The 15,956-nt window shown below is 27.9% G+C and overlaps 1 protein-coding gene across 1 annotated transcript; it reads left to right on the top strand.

Moving 5' to 3' along the window:
- Window positions 1-12,532: 12,532 nt before the first annotated feature.
- Window positions 12,533-13,327, top strand: LOC114384494. Its single transcript, XM_028344164.1, has one exon. The coding sequence runs from the start codon at window positions 12,641-12,643 to the stop codon at window positions 13,055-13,057; it is 417 nt and encodes a 138-aa protein (XP_028199965.1). The 5' UTR covers window positions 12,533-12,640; the 3' UTR covers window positions 13,058-13,327.
- Window positions 13,328-15,956: the final 2,629 nt, after the last annotated feature.

The raw sequence follows: 15,956 nt of genomic DNA, 5'->3' as shown, positions 1-15,956 counted from the left end.
AGTGTATGTTAGTAATTTTTTGTGGATTTGTCAATGTACACTTGTTTTTAAAAAGGACTATTTTAACAAGTTATCATTTTGATTTCTTAAAATATGTGCAAGTTGCTAACATGTCTATTTGAAAAATAAACGGGTGTATATATTAACAAATCTCATAAATAAAAGAGGTAAATAATATATTAATAAATTATAAATAATTTTATATAAATGAAGAGATTAATTATTTTTAAATCTGTGTATCAGAACATTAAATAATAAATAAACTAAAGGAAGAAATTATAAAGTTTTATTAGTGAAAACTCATAAAAAAATTTAATTAATAACATGATGCTTCATTTTACAAAAAAAAAAAAAAGAAGAGAAAATTGAAATTAAAATCAGATACAGGTTATTCTGTATCCCAATTTATTCTCTTCACACAACACACGTAACTTTGACTATATATTGATGCATTAAATGTAATCATTATTGTTTTAGCATTTTGTAGTCAAATTTGCTATTTCTTGCATTTCCACTCAACCGCATAAGTTAAATCATGCACATGACTTGTCAGGCTTTCTATAACAAATGTCAACGAAACAATTAGATCACATTTACCAACAAGATGTAAACGTGTCTGCTGCTTTGAGTGTGTAAAGCATTTATATTACTGAGTAATTACTTGATAAAAATCAACAATTACTAATATTTTAATAAGATTATAATTTGTTATATATGTAAATTTTTAATTAGTTTATTTGTGATTCTCATTTTATAGAAGAAAGAATATCGGGTTGAGTTTTTTTAATGTGAAATAGTATCAGATTTATCATAAGTAAATAAGACTGAAATACATAATTAAATCAGTAAGTTTTTAATGAAGCCTTGTAATGTTTTTTAAGTGAGGTTGGGACACACCTTTTTATATTTCAATTGAAATAATATGATGCTAATGATGGAAACCCAACATCTCTTAACTGTTTTGTGAATAGAAGGGTTGCCCTGCAGAACCGATACTCTACATTGAGCTAAATAGAAGGAAAAAGAAATTGAAAAAATAATAATGCCTAAATGTGTAGGCACAAATAGTGTAAAGCTTTTTTTTTTTACATTATTATCCAATATTTACAAAATAATATATAAGGTAAATTTGTTTGCTTTAACAATGATCACATTAACGGTCATACTCATACGTAGCGTAATTTCTTACACAATTTAGTATGTACAAGAAACGATATATATATATATATATATATATATATATATATATATATATATATATATATATATATATCCAAGCCCGGAAGATGATATACTTGAGTTTTGACACGCTGCTGGTTACCTTTTATTTCAACATTTTTTGGGGATATATAAGTAGGAAACGTGCATTTTCATCTGTTATAAATAAAAAATAAAAAAAAGGGACGCATATTTTTAGGAAAAAGAGTGGTTTTTATATTTTTTATGTTTTAACTCCTAAGAAAGGAATGGGATAAGTTCATTTTCAAGGAGAGAAAATAATATTCTATACGTAAATCTTTTATTTTATATTTTTAACTTCTTTTACATGTCACTTTCATTGAAAGATTTTCAATTTAGTAATCAAATTGTATGTTTTTCTTTAAGACTTAAATAACAATTTGGTCCCTACTCAATACCTTATTTTTTGTATTGGTCCTTTAAAGTTTATTTTTAATCTCTATAAAATTTACAACTTTTTATTATATTCTTTGAAATACTATGCTGAGAATATAGGATTCACATAAATATTTTTGGTTGGTATTTGATAAATTCATAATATTATTTTATTAAAAAAAATAAAATAAAAGAAATGAAAAAAGGATAGCAGGAATGGATAGTTAACTTCTATTTTCATAGGAATATATATACTCGATTGTCCTTCGTCATGAAAATAAGAGGTGAGATAAATATAAGTATATCATATTTCTACAATCAGCGATGTCTGAAAATATAATTTTTAGAACTTGTAACAATCATGGAAATGTGATATCATGTGTTCATATTTTTGGGAATAATTTGTAATATCTTGAAACAAATAACTAGTTTAACAAGATAATCACATATATTTTTTAAAACAATATTTTTAATCTCTTTATATAGTATCAACTATTTTGAATAATATATATATATATATATATATATATATATATGATTGACTTATCATATTTTTTATGACATGATACATCAATAAATTTCAGCACGTTATTGTTACATGATATAAGTTAATGTCATTACATAGTTTGATATTACAAACAAAGTTCTTGAAAATTAACATTATTAAATTTTCATTAAATGTTGTAGGCATGTTATTTTCAATTAATGTGATGCCCCCCCTCACTTGTTTCATTCATTCCAAGCTCTCTTATTTATTTTTTTTCATAAAACCTTGTTTCCTCCATAAATATTACGCCTTATTTTGTATCCTTTTATATTTGATAAACAAGTATGATTTTATTTTGCAAGAACAAAGCATGTTGGAGATGCTAATTCGTTGGAAGTGGCTGAGACGATATCGATCGGCTGTTCGAACAATGAGGATGAACCCCCAACTCAATAGTCAAGAGTTGTTGTGTGCTTATAATGATCAAGTTAATATGAGTGTTTGCAGAATTTCAATACTAGAGTTTAAAATACTCATCAATTGTTTGGATGGTAGGGGTGAACAAGAGACGGGTGGGGTCGGGTTAAATTCAATTTTAATCTTTTGTTTTTAAATTTTGATCAGATTTAGATCCTAATCCATTTTTAGACTTAATGAACCTAATGATTTATGATTTAAATTAGGATTGGATCTATTTAAGAATATGAATTTTTCTATTAATATAATTGAGATTTCAAAGATAAATTTTATCTTATTTTTATACACGATATTATATAAATTAAATTATAGTCACTTATAACCATAAAAAAAAAAAATTAACATCAATTTAGAAAATATTTACAAAAGAAGTTAACAGGTTAGTGTGTTTTTTCAGGGATTAACACAACAAATGAAATGTAGTGTAAAGATATAATAATTAAGGACTAGAATTAAAGATCTGGCAAAGAAAAAATTGGGATAGGTTGTGTTTAACCCTAACCTATCCCTAAATTGTCACTAACCCTAATTGAATCTAATTATTTACGGGTTAAATTAGGATGGATTAGGTTAGCCCATCAGGTTGGATTGGAGGATCTTGCACACCCCCAATTGAATAGAATATTTATACAAAAATGAGGGTGACGTGGGTGGATAACGTAAGTGGAAGAATGATTAGACGTTTTATCCGTCCATTAGTTACTTTCACGCAACTTTATGAGTTGAGAGGAGTTAGAGTTATCCCATACCTAAATTAGGAAGTAATTCCATAATTTGCAACATAAAATCCACTCTTAGCAATGTGTCATTTTCCACGTCTATAGTACAACTCACAAATTAACTTGAGTTCCATGAAATGTATCTCAGTTACCAAGGTGGAAAAATTCAACATATCATTTGTGGATTTTGCTGGAATATTAGGTCCTTAATTACTTGATCTAATGCAATTTAGCCAACTGTTAGAAAATTGATCACTAGGCTAGCTATAAAGTTGTGTGGAGCAAACAATGGAGGAAACTAACTGAGTAATCAAATTAACAGGTAATAAAAATCAAAATTCTACTCATCAACGATTTCTAACCAAATATTTAGTCATCCACAAAATATTCAACCTCCCTAACCACCGACAAAGCGCGATCAACATCATGATAATCATCCAACATGTTCCTATGTGCAGTATTATTACAACAAATAAATGACTCACAGGAATGAAACCAGTTTTCATAAATGGACGTTCCTACTAACCATATGATGCAAATTAATTAGAATGAACAAGGTACCTAGACTATATTAGTACGCATGCATTTATATATATATCGTCTAAATTCTGTCAAACAGGAAGAGTCGGGGAAGCATCCTTAAACAGGTTAAATATGATTGCAACGTGGTGTTGAGAGAGACATGGGGATGGAGGGGGAAAAAGTAAATTGCTTGGTCAGAAATATCATTTTAATAATGTTCAGCGGAAGTTCAAGTGTTAAATTTTAAAGACTTAGCTATAAACTTTTAACATTATAATAATTTAATTAAAAAAATTAAATCATAGAAAACATACTTAAAAATTTAATTAATGAAATTACAAGAATTTATCAATTTAAGTAATTATAAACATAATATTCTTTTAATAAATTTAATAAATGACTATTTCTCAATTTATTATCTATTTATATTATAAATCTAATATATGACGATACAAATGTTATTTTTCTTAACTTTTAATTTCAATATATGTTATATCTTCTAATTCTTTCATTAAATCTTCTTGCTGATCTTTCTTTTCTCTTTCAAAATTCAAAATAAGAATGTGTTTTAAATTTAAAAAGAAACCCAATTAATAACCTAAATAATCTTATTATATTATTAGGTAAAAAAATGTTTGTTTTCATCTCCATGTTAGTATTTTAATTGGTTGATTTGTATGAGAAATATTGATATTACATTCTCTAACAGTATGTTTGGTAGGAAAAAAAGAAATAAATATGTTAGAGTTATGGTGGATTGAAATAAGAAATAGAGAATGAGAGTAAATTAAAATAGGTGAAAAATAGAGTAAAAATCTAAGTGTTTGATTTAAGGAAAATAAGAAAGAAATAAAGAAGAGAAAAAATAAAAAATTCATTGATAAACAATCTTTTTAACAAATAATTGATTATTTTATATGACTGATGTTTTTTGAAAGATAATTGTATGCGGTTTTGGTAGTTTTTGACCACCAATACATGTTAAAAATCAGTCACTAAATGTATTTTTCTAGTAATTTTCCACTGTCGTTAGAAAATTACCTCAAAATGTTAAAAATTGACACTTTCACTATTTAATTCTGCTCATTTTTGTGAAGAAATAAAAAGTGTATGTGAGACTCACATCTTTTTATTTCTCTCCCTACCTATTTATCCGCTAACAAACCCACTCTATTTTTTATTTTCCTCTATTTCAACTCCCTCCTCCCTATTTCTTCTTCATTTCATCCCTACCAAATATATCTTAACTTTTAAATATTCTCTTTATTATTTTACGTGTCTAACTTGTGATTTTCTAGTTTCCTAAAAGTTTTAACTAATATATAAACGAGTTTGTTGACGAGCAGGGTTAAATATTTAAAATAAAGAGTGTGGAAAGTTGATAAAGTGGAATATAATATAGATTGAGAAAGGACATATTAGTAATCCGGTCATCATTTAATATTTAGCAATTTGTTCTAGAGAAATATTTTTTTAGTTAAAATAATGCTTAACTTATTAACAGTTTATGGTTTTGAGTTAACTTAGTGGTTTCAGCCCAGCATCTCAACGAAATAACACAAACATAACTGGATAAGACTAATGGGTCTCTCGATGGTTGACAAGGAAAGAGACAAAAAGCCCAAAAACAATAGAAAGCATGAAACAAGACTGGGCTGAGCAATAATCCAATGGGAACTGCTAGGGACACCCTGTATTTTTGCTGGGACACCCAGCATAATATGCGAAACTCCAATTTTACTCTTTCATAAGTCCAATACAGATTGACAATCCATATGAGGCATACGGATTTGCAATCCATAGGCCCAATACGGATTACCAATCCCTAAGTGGTCCATAGGATTTTTTTTTATTTTTTTTCAAAAATATAATTTATGAATTAATTTAAAATTAATGATTTACATATATAAATTGTAAATATAATATTTAATTTGTTTACAAATATAAATTGTAAATAAAAATCATAGATTTAATAGAAATTTACATATGTAAAAAAATACCAAATTTATTTAATTATCAATTATTGTAATAAACATTTAAATACACCATTCAATTAAATATCATATTTGTTTAATTTTCAATCATTGTAATAAACATTCAAATACATCAGTCGATTAAATACCAAATTTTTTAACTATTAATTACTATAATAAACATTTAAATACAACATTTAGTTAAATATCAAATTTTTTTAATTATCAAATTATGTAAATAAATTAAATGTATAAAAAATTTCTAAAAAAATTATAATTTAAAAAACAATCAAAACATACGGATTGACAATTCGTATGGTTCATACGGATTGTTAATCCTATGAACCATATGGATTGCCAAATGACCATATTTATTGTAGTTCATACAAATTGTTAATTCGTATGAACCATACGGATTGTCATGAATCCGTATGTTTTGAATTTTTTTAATATGCACATCTTTTTTTTTGTCGACGAAAAATCGCTAAACTTCATCGTATATTCGTAAACAACACACTACCACTAATGACAACAAATACTAACAAAAGGATGCTAACGAAAGTAAGTTACACTAAGAAAGTACGGTTTTGCAAAAAAAAATGCTGCAAAAATGAAAAAAAAAATCTATTATTTATAACCAAAAATATTCATGAGAACATTTTCGATATTTTGAAAAACTGCTAGGTGTATCAGTAAAAATGCTAGGTGCCCCAAACACTTCCCTAGTCCAATTGAGGCAAGAAAAAGACAAAAACAAATTACACTTGTCTTCTTGTGTTTAAGACTTATTATATTTATACTTTCTCTTTATTTTTATATTACACTAAATTCTCCTAATTTTGTATTATCTATTATAATGTGACCCCTAACCCAAACACAGTAAAAAAATACTAACAGAGAAGCTAAGCATGTGACCTTCACATACTTTTTAATGATTTGCTTTTTTTAAAATCATCTTATCTTCTTCCTTTAACAAAACCATTTTGATTTCTTCCGTAGATTTTGATGCACTAACAAAAATAGATTTGCAGATCTAGATTACGCTTGTTTAAACTTCATTTTGCAAGCAAACATTCTCGCCTCCATTCCTAATCCACCCTACCATGCATCTCCTAATTAAATTACATCACCATGCTCATCGATCACTAGACAAGAAATATATGTAGTTCTTGCTGCCACACTAGTAACAATAAATTTCATCTCCTAAATTACATCACCGTGTCCATCAAAAACTGAGTTATTAAAACAAATTTCATGTCTAAATGATACTTCAACCCGAACCAAACGCACACAAACAAAAAAGGAAAAATCATTATGGCCTCAAAAGCACGTCCTCGATCTATTGGGTCTAACCCTAAAGGAATTTGCGAAACTTGAAACCATCATCAACACGCATCACAAAATTGGACCCTTTCCCCCGAAATCTCCACCCCATCAAAGTGCAACGCATCGACACACCAGCGCGCACGGTGCGGCTCTTGGTTTGAAGCTTCGCAAACCTGCAGAAGTACAAGCACTTTCGTGAAGAGCTGCAACATGCGATCACTGCCACCATTCAATTTGAGCGTTCGAATCTCCGGAATTTTCGAATCCAAAACCCTAAAAAGCGAAAATGCGTGATTGAGCTTTTGAGCCAAATCTAGTTCGTCAAATTTTACTAATACAAATGTTTGTTTATTCTGAAAAGGTGGTTTAAGATCTGGTGATGAAGAGATGGGTGGAAGAAACACAGATGGGGTCTTTTGTTGTCATTTCACTAAAAAGTTAACATCTTAAGTTAACAGTGAGATTCAGGGGTGGTAAAGAAATAGATTTTAAGGGAGAAAATGCGAATGTAATAAGTCCTAAACAAATAGAAGATGAAGTGTAATTTGCTCGGCTCAAAAGACAAACAAGTTGTAAATTCTGAAATGCAGATTCATTAGGATACAGTGAGGAAAACCGATGAACAACTATCATGAATATGATAAAATTGAAATAACCATAACATAAAAAATAAGATCTTGAAATACACATTCAATTTTAATATTTGCTTCATGGTAAATGAAGAGCTAGCGGGAACATTTGGCTGTGACCAAGATGAATGAGAAATGCCACTTGTAGGTGGAGGCAGCATTATTGGTGCAAAGGTAGATGGAGATGAGGAAGAAATTGATATTGCTGTTTGGATCTTTGTGGTGATCAACAGTGGTGGTTAAGAATTTGTATTCATGAAGGATAAAAATAGCCGTTGTTATTAGTTGTAATGAAGCAAAATTGTTAACGTGCATTTCGAAATGGGATGGATTGGGATTGAAAGAAAAATTTATAAGAAAAGAGAAGGAAAAAAAATAAAGATAAAGTAATAAATATAATAAACTATATAATAAGAAATGTAAAAAAAAATATGTAGAAATAAGAAGGAAAAATAAGTACTTATTTATAATTATTCTTTTTTAAAACCAACCAAATATTTGTTGATCTATCAGTGAATCACACCCCTTTTATGTAAGCTTCTAGAATAATGTATTTTATTATTTATTTTAGTTAATTAATTTCATTTATTTTTAATTTAGTGTTTTTAGAGTTGAGCTCAAATCCAAATCAAGCAAAAAAGGAAATTCATTTCTGAGCTTTATGTTAGTCCTATTAAATTCCTCAAAACAATAGTCCTATAATCTATATATAAAAAAAAGACCGGGCCTATAAAATAACAGTAAAAATAAAATTAAATGAAATAACATAAAAATATCGAACAAAACTAATTGTTGACACTTGGATATTTTTTATTTTTATAAGAAGCATGGGAACAACTAATAGTTGAGATCGCCAGATGCTAACCTTTTTTTAATTACTTCCATTATTGTATTTTCAGAAAAAGCATAAATTGAACTCTATGAACAGAAACAAAAAAGAATGTAACGCGGCAAGCAGAGAAGCAATTAAGCTGAATTTCGTCCAATAGATTTTAGCCATGATGCAACATGAATTTTTGTCCCTAAGTAGGGGTGGGAATAGGCCAGACCGACCTACAGGGACCTACGACCTGACCTACATAAAGTCTGGCTTGAACTGCCCAATCAAAATCGTAGGCTCAGACTTTTTTAAAAGTCTATTAAATTAAATAGACCATGCTTAGACTTATTAAAAAATCTTATAAACTTGATAGGCCGGCATATATATATATATATATATATATATATATATATATATATATATATATATTATTTGGGTACAATATATAATATTATCATGTACTCTTTTATATTCCTCATTATTTTAATTGACTTTCTTTTTTCTTTAATTTTCCTATTACGTTCCTATTCTATAAAATATTGTAAAGAAGGTTTTTAAAAAGGTTATAGGTCAAACCAGACTTTTAAACAGATCAGGTCGAACTAAAATAAAAATCTTTGATAGACTATAGGTCAGACTCAGACCTCAAAGATTCATCATAGGCTAAGCTCAAGCCTTTTAAAGTCTGATCTAGTCTATTCCCACCCTTATCCCTAAGCAACAAAATATGAATCAACTAAAGCATATCCTTCGCTTAATCTTTGAGCATTCCGGCACCGAAAGTGGAGGGAAAATACCCTTAATTAGAGTTATTATTATTTAGAGTGAAACAGAAATGAGTGAAATATAATAATCGGTGGGTACCCATGTTTTAGATGGTTTTTGTGCCCCTAGTTCCACCAATTAAACTCGTTTCGTTCCGCGTTTCACCTTTGAATTTGCCCACGCTTTTTGATACTAAAAATGAAGACTTCCCACAAAGTTCAACTTCAACTATGCGTTGGCCAACCGTTTTTGAGGAAGCCCACTGACTCAAAAATCAGAATGTAACCTCGCCTTCAATAGTCCTAATTCTCCCAACAAACAAACAAATAATATTCATTGTGATCATTTGACTGTTTAAGCAACATAGTGCCTTTTACCAGACAAATTCTCTTATTGATTAATACTTTTAGTGCATATGGTACTATATATAGTACTATTTTCTTTTAATATTATATCCATGCAACTGTAATGTTATTTATATTCAAGGAAGGTGGATCTTAAACCATAGACATAAGCACAACTAATTAAATACTTGAACTTGACCAGTTGACGTTAGACATCTCTTGTAACATTATTACCAAAAAAGTTTTTCAAAACGGTTTTTTATCTCTTTCTACAATAGTTTTTAATTGTCTTTGAATTCGTTGTTATAAAAAAATAAACACTTTTTATAATGATTTTTAAACTATCTTAAAATATCGATTTTTTTAGAAATAGTCTTAAAATGTGTTATTTTTTGTTTAAAAGATGTGAAAATTTAAAGACAATTTTTCTACACAGATATCTTAATATCATACATGATAGAATTTCACTTTGTCATTGTGTACGGTAGAATGTATTATTTTTAAAAAAATTATCTTAAAATATATACTTTTTAAAACGACTTTTTGAAAAATAATCTTAAATTATATCTTTTTTAAGATGATTTTTTAAAAATCGATGTTATTTTTTTTAATGTTTATTTTGTTATACAGCAAATCCACGCTTTTTATGTTTATTGAACTGGAAAAATTCACCATTCTACGTTCAGGGCTTACAAAAGGAAATGTGACCTCTACCTCCCACACAATTCTCTTTATATTAGATTTGTATCTTCTTTATCTTTAGGTTACTTACCCTCCACACTTGTGTCTGTTTTAAATTCTAATTACAATTAAGCTAAGTCCTCATTTGAAAGTTGTTGGGCTTTCTAGGGCCCAAGCTGAATCTTCTTCTGTCCAGGTAATGTCAGGAATTCAACTAATAACTAATTAGGCAGCTTTCAACAAGTCAACCTTTCTATTTTTAGATTACCAATTCCACATAAAACTAAGTAAAATAAAAGAAGGATTTTCTTTACAAGCAATTTATTGGCAGAAATTATAATGAAGATAAATAAGATTAGCTTTTATTAAATTTTACAGTGCAGCAAAGACATCCAAAAGATTCCCTTAAAAACCAGTTCATAAGAGGGTGGCCTACTCAACTATATAAGCACTTATCATGTTTATGAATAATTCGATGTAGGACTCTTAACAGCTTTTGCCTTTTGAAAGCTGAATTGCTAACATACAATAGAACAGATCACACCATAAGGTTGTATCTAACAAACAACAAGGACAGAGGACTCAAAATTGAAATGACAGAAAATGAATTATATAGGCAAGCACATTCAGAAACTATTTGCTAAACTATACCTAACACTGCAGTTTTAGAACATGGAGACTAACTAAATAAGTGAAGAGTTAATGCAAATGCATAGCTCAAATAGAGTAATTATTTTACTATTTCAAATAAGAGTGAATGTTATAAATTAATTTGAGAACAATTAGATGAGTAAATAATCAGATATCTGCATTTTAGCCTCTTCCCATGTTAATCCAAACCTTTTACCAAAGATCTGACCATCTACCTCAAACTAAAACATGAGAAAATTATTTAAGAACTTTCAAAACTTGTTAAACAAACTCATGAAAAAAATGAAAAGCCATACAAGCTTCAATTGTCAAATGAAAAGGAATTGAAGAAGCACCTCTGAACTTATCTGATTTGATTATTCCACTACTTTATTTGTTACTCGCTTATTCAATGCATGCACTCTATTTGGTTATTTCATAATTTAGTTTCCATTCTTTTAAAGTAGAGGCTTCACAAACTCAAATATAACTAATTATTTTATTTTATGAGACTTGGTTAGAGACTTCCAATCTAGGATATGAAATCCTATATGCCTCAGATGCACTTGAAAATGAGATTGCTCTTCTTTAGGCAATGGTTAATTACCAATATAATTACGACTACTAGCAAACCCACCAACATCACCGTTAGTGGAACCACAATCATCCTTAGCATGAGACATATATATATATATATAGAGAGAGATTGATCAGAGAGAGATGTATCTACAAAATCATTATAAAAAGGGTAAAATAAGATGATTATTGAAAAATCATTGTGAAATTATTGTTTTTATTTACAAAAATATCATGATATTATTTTCTATGATAATCATTTTTGCTTAACCGACATTTTAACGTTGTAAAAACATATTTTTATAGTAGTATAACATGCAAAATACAAACATATTTGAAATATAATCTACTTATTTATTTTTATTTCTGTTAGGTATAGTGATACACATAATATACCTAAAATATAATGTTACTAAAGGAATAATTCTTTTGTTGTTAATTATAAGACCTTTTTTTAGAAACTTATTTATTTTTTTATAAAATTATTTTCTAATTTCTAGGTGCATTAATTATTTTTTCTTATATACTTTTAATTATTTTCTCTTTAAATATTAATGAAAAATAATTAAATAGATAAATAATGAAAAGATAATTTTAAAATAATAATATAAATAATTGATAGATTTAATATGATTAATTAAATTTATTATTTTTTAAAAGACATTAATTGAAAGATCCTTTGTGATTAATAATCAAGTGAGTAATATATGAATCCTAGCATTCTAGAACAATCATTTTCCTATTGGCGGCATGTGTGCCAAATAAAAGAACCCATTATTCAAATATATAAAGACCACATAAATATATACCAACATCGGGAAGCAAATGGAAAGAAAGCGTGTGACATAAATAAAACTTGGTCGGCAAGCATTCGAATTCAAAATCCACGACTTAAAAGGAAATTAAACAACGGTCGCAAAGAAATTAAACCACTTCTCACTCATAAAATAACCAACCGCGCTACCCAGTGCTATATAAACCTCAATCGACCAACACAGTCTCATACCAAACCAAAATTCATCAATCAAATTCCACTCACTACTACTCTCTCTTTCCATCATTGTCCCCTTAAAAATCATGAGTGTAGAAATACTAGACGGTGCAACCATCGTAGGATTCGTGGAGGACGAGGAAGCCTTCAACGTCTGCGTGAGCGACCTCTTCACCCAACTGGACACCGACAAGGACGGTCTTCTCTCTTACGCGGAGATGCTGAAGGAGTTGCAGAGGCTGAGGGTGTTCGAGACCCACTTCGGCGTCGACGTGAAGCGTGACCCCGACGAACTCGCACGTGTGTACGAGTCCATGTTCGTGCAATTCGACCACGACTTGAATGGGAGGGTTGATCTTGAAGAATTCAAGGAGGAAACGAAGCAGATAATGCTTGCCATGGCGAATGGACTTGGATTTCTCCCTGTTCAGATGGCTCTTGAACACGATAGCCTCCTCATGAAAGCCGTTCAACGAGAGTACTGTCCCAAAATTGCGGCTTAAAGAATTAATATGCATATGGGGAAATTTTGCATCCACCGCGCGCAATATATGCATGCATGCATCATGCATGGTGGTGATATCATTTATACGCTTTGTTACGTTTTAATTTTGCGTCATTGATTCAGTGGTTTATATGTTTGTGTTTTGATTAACTTTTATTGTAGTTGTTGGCCAGTTGGGTACTTGCGCTTGTTGATTGCTTAACTGGTCATTGATCAATTAGAAATTAAATGAGCTTAATTAAACATAGAAGGAGCTTAATTAATTATCTATCGTGTCTTCTATCAGTTGAAAATCACTTCTCAAGTGAACACGAAGATATTAGATTCATCCAATGATTAAAAAAAATGAAACGAGAGGAGAGGAAAGAAACTAAGATTTCTAAAGTCAACCTGTCATTTTCTCTTTCTCAAGCCGCACCCATCTTCTATAAAACATTAAATTTTAGGCAGAAAATTAATTTGTAATAAGAAAAAAAAGTCATGTGACCCGCTCCACCCCCAAAATAATTAAATCGACAGCCTTTAAAATAATGATGATTGAGGCAAACATAAAAAACTCTGTCAAGTAATTAAAAATCTCTCAAATGATGATGGATGAATACAGAATTTAATAATTTTCTTTTATATGACAATTTTTTTTTAGTTTACAGTGGCAAAACTTAGGATTAATTAAATTTAAGACTTTACACATATATGTTACTCAAATCTCCTACTAGATCAGCCCTAATTGACTATATGAATGAAAGTGTAAATAAATTAAAATTTAATTTAAATAAATAGTGCAAATATTTTTCCACTCATACATTTTTAAAGTACCATGTATATTTTACTTGAACAATCTCTTTTAATCAATCTATACTTGTGAGATGGATTGTTATATATAATAAATTTTTTATCATATAATAAAATATTTATATTTTTTAGGTTTACTTCTTATTCTAGTACTGTTATTTTTTAAAAGTTTAAATTGGTATCTTAATTATTTAATACTAGGGAAAATAGACACTTCGTGCCTAATTGTGTTTCTTGATTTTCTTAGTAAAAAAAAAAGAAGATAGTGGGCAATGAGTATAAAAATGTGTATACAGCAGTCTTATTCCCTTTATATATATAGTTAGAGATTAATTTGGTCCTATTATTTATAAAAGGTTCACTTTGATATTTTGATCTATTTATTTATTTCAATTTGATATTTTTATTTTTAAAGATTAAATTTGGTCATTTATTTTTTAAAATTGATTTTATTTTATCCCATTTTCTTTGGCCAGCTCTAAAAAAATTCAAAAAATGAAACCAAATTTGGTTTTAAGTTGAACCAATTAATTGAACCCATTTTAAAAATAAAAGATTTAATTGATTTTTTAAAATAAAAAACAAATTGAACATAAAAATAAATTAAGGGATCAAATTGAATGTTTTAAAAATAAAATGATGACATTAATTTAAAAAATAAATTAGAAGACCAAAATAGCAATTAAATCCATTTTTTATTATTATATGACCATCAACACACAATAGGACAGTCAATTTATGAGAACTAAAAGATCAAGGATTTTTTTTCCATCAATAGTTGTTAGCTTATTAGTTTATGTTAATGAGAGAAATTCAAACTTATGATCTCTGTCTCCCCTTTTCTCTTTAGTGAATAAGTTGACCTTATAACTCCAAAATTCAAGGAAATTTCATGCTTTTTTAAATAAATAAATATACAAGATCTTATCCAACACTTAGCATTGATTTTTAAGCTATATTTGGCTCAATTTTTTAGTGTAAAAAATAAAATAAAGAGTTCAATCATTTTATTTCTTTTAACTTAAAGGAAATATTTTCTCTTGTCCATATTATAAGACATAGTTTTAGAAGAAATTGATGGTCCAATTTATATGATTTTTTTAGAATTTTAATGAAGCATTTAATCTTTTTTCCTTAGTTGTCCTTATTAAATATTTTAAAGTATTTTTATTTTTTTATTGATATTTTGCATAATATTCTTGAACTTTAATGTTTTCATGATTACCTATAACAAGTTAATGATTATTAATAAAGACATAATTAATACATTATTAATATTGAGTGATTGATGTTCAAAGTGTCTTCCTTATCATTAGGACAGAGGGAATAACTAAAAAAGAGAAGAGAAAAAGAGAGATAAAAGAGGAAGTGAGTAAATAAAAAGTTTAGATAATCAGGAGATAAAATAAGAAGAAATTATTAAAAAATAAATAGATAAAGACTAATTAAATATATTTTTTTATCTTTTTAATTTTGATCTCATAAGATATTTTATTTATTTTTAGATCTTATATGTTTGTATTTTTTAATTTTGATTCCTATAAGTATAAACTTATGAAAATTATAAATAAAAAAAATAAGAATCTTACATAGATCAAAATTGAAAAAAGAATACAAATTTACATAAATTAAAATTGAATAAAATATCTTATAGAAAACAAAATTAAAATAATGCCAATCTACCGAGACTAAAATTAAAAAATAAACTTACATTGAGAAAAAAAATATTAAAATTTACATAGATTAAAAATATATTTAAGTCATAAATAAATAACCAAAGAGATAATGAAAGAAATTAAGAAGACATTCTTCTAAGAATGGATCTTCACCTACCTCTTTTATTGCAAGGTTTATCCTTTCATCTCAAACTAAAACTAAAACCGTTGATTACATTATTTCTGGATTTTGTTTACATTTTTTTTTTTTGGTGGAAGAGAGGGGATTTTGGTTACATGGTAACTTGGTTAAAGAGGATCTATTTTGTTTTTTATACTAAAGTTGCTTCCCTCAATTTGTCTTTTATCAACTAAATTTGTTTAAAATTTTACTTTTTCTTATCATTTTTATATTATTTGAGAGTTTTAAAAAATATGTTTCACCAACTT

The sequence above is a fragment of the Glycine soja genome, chromosome 14 (genome assembly GCF_004193775.1).
Source record: "Glycine soja cultivar W05 chromosome 14, ASM419377v2, whole genome shotgun sequence".
NCBI classification, from domain to species: domain Eukaryota; kingdom Viridiplantae; phylum Streptophyta; class Magnoliopsida; order Fabales; family Fabaceae; genus Glycine; species Glycine soja.
This window is presented reverse-complemented; position numbering and strand designations above follow the sequence as displayed.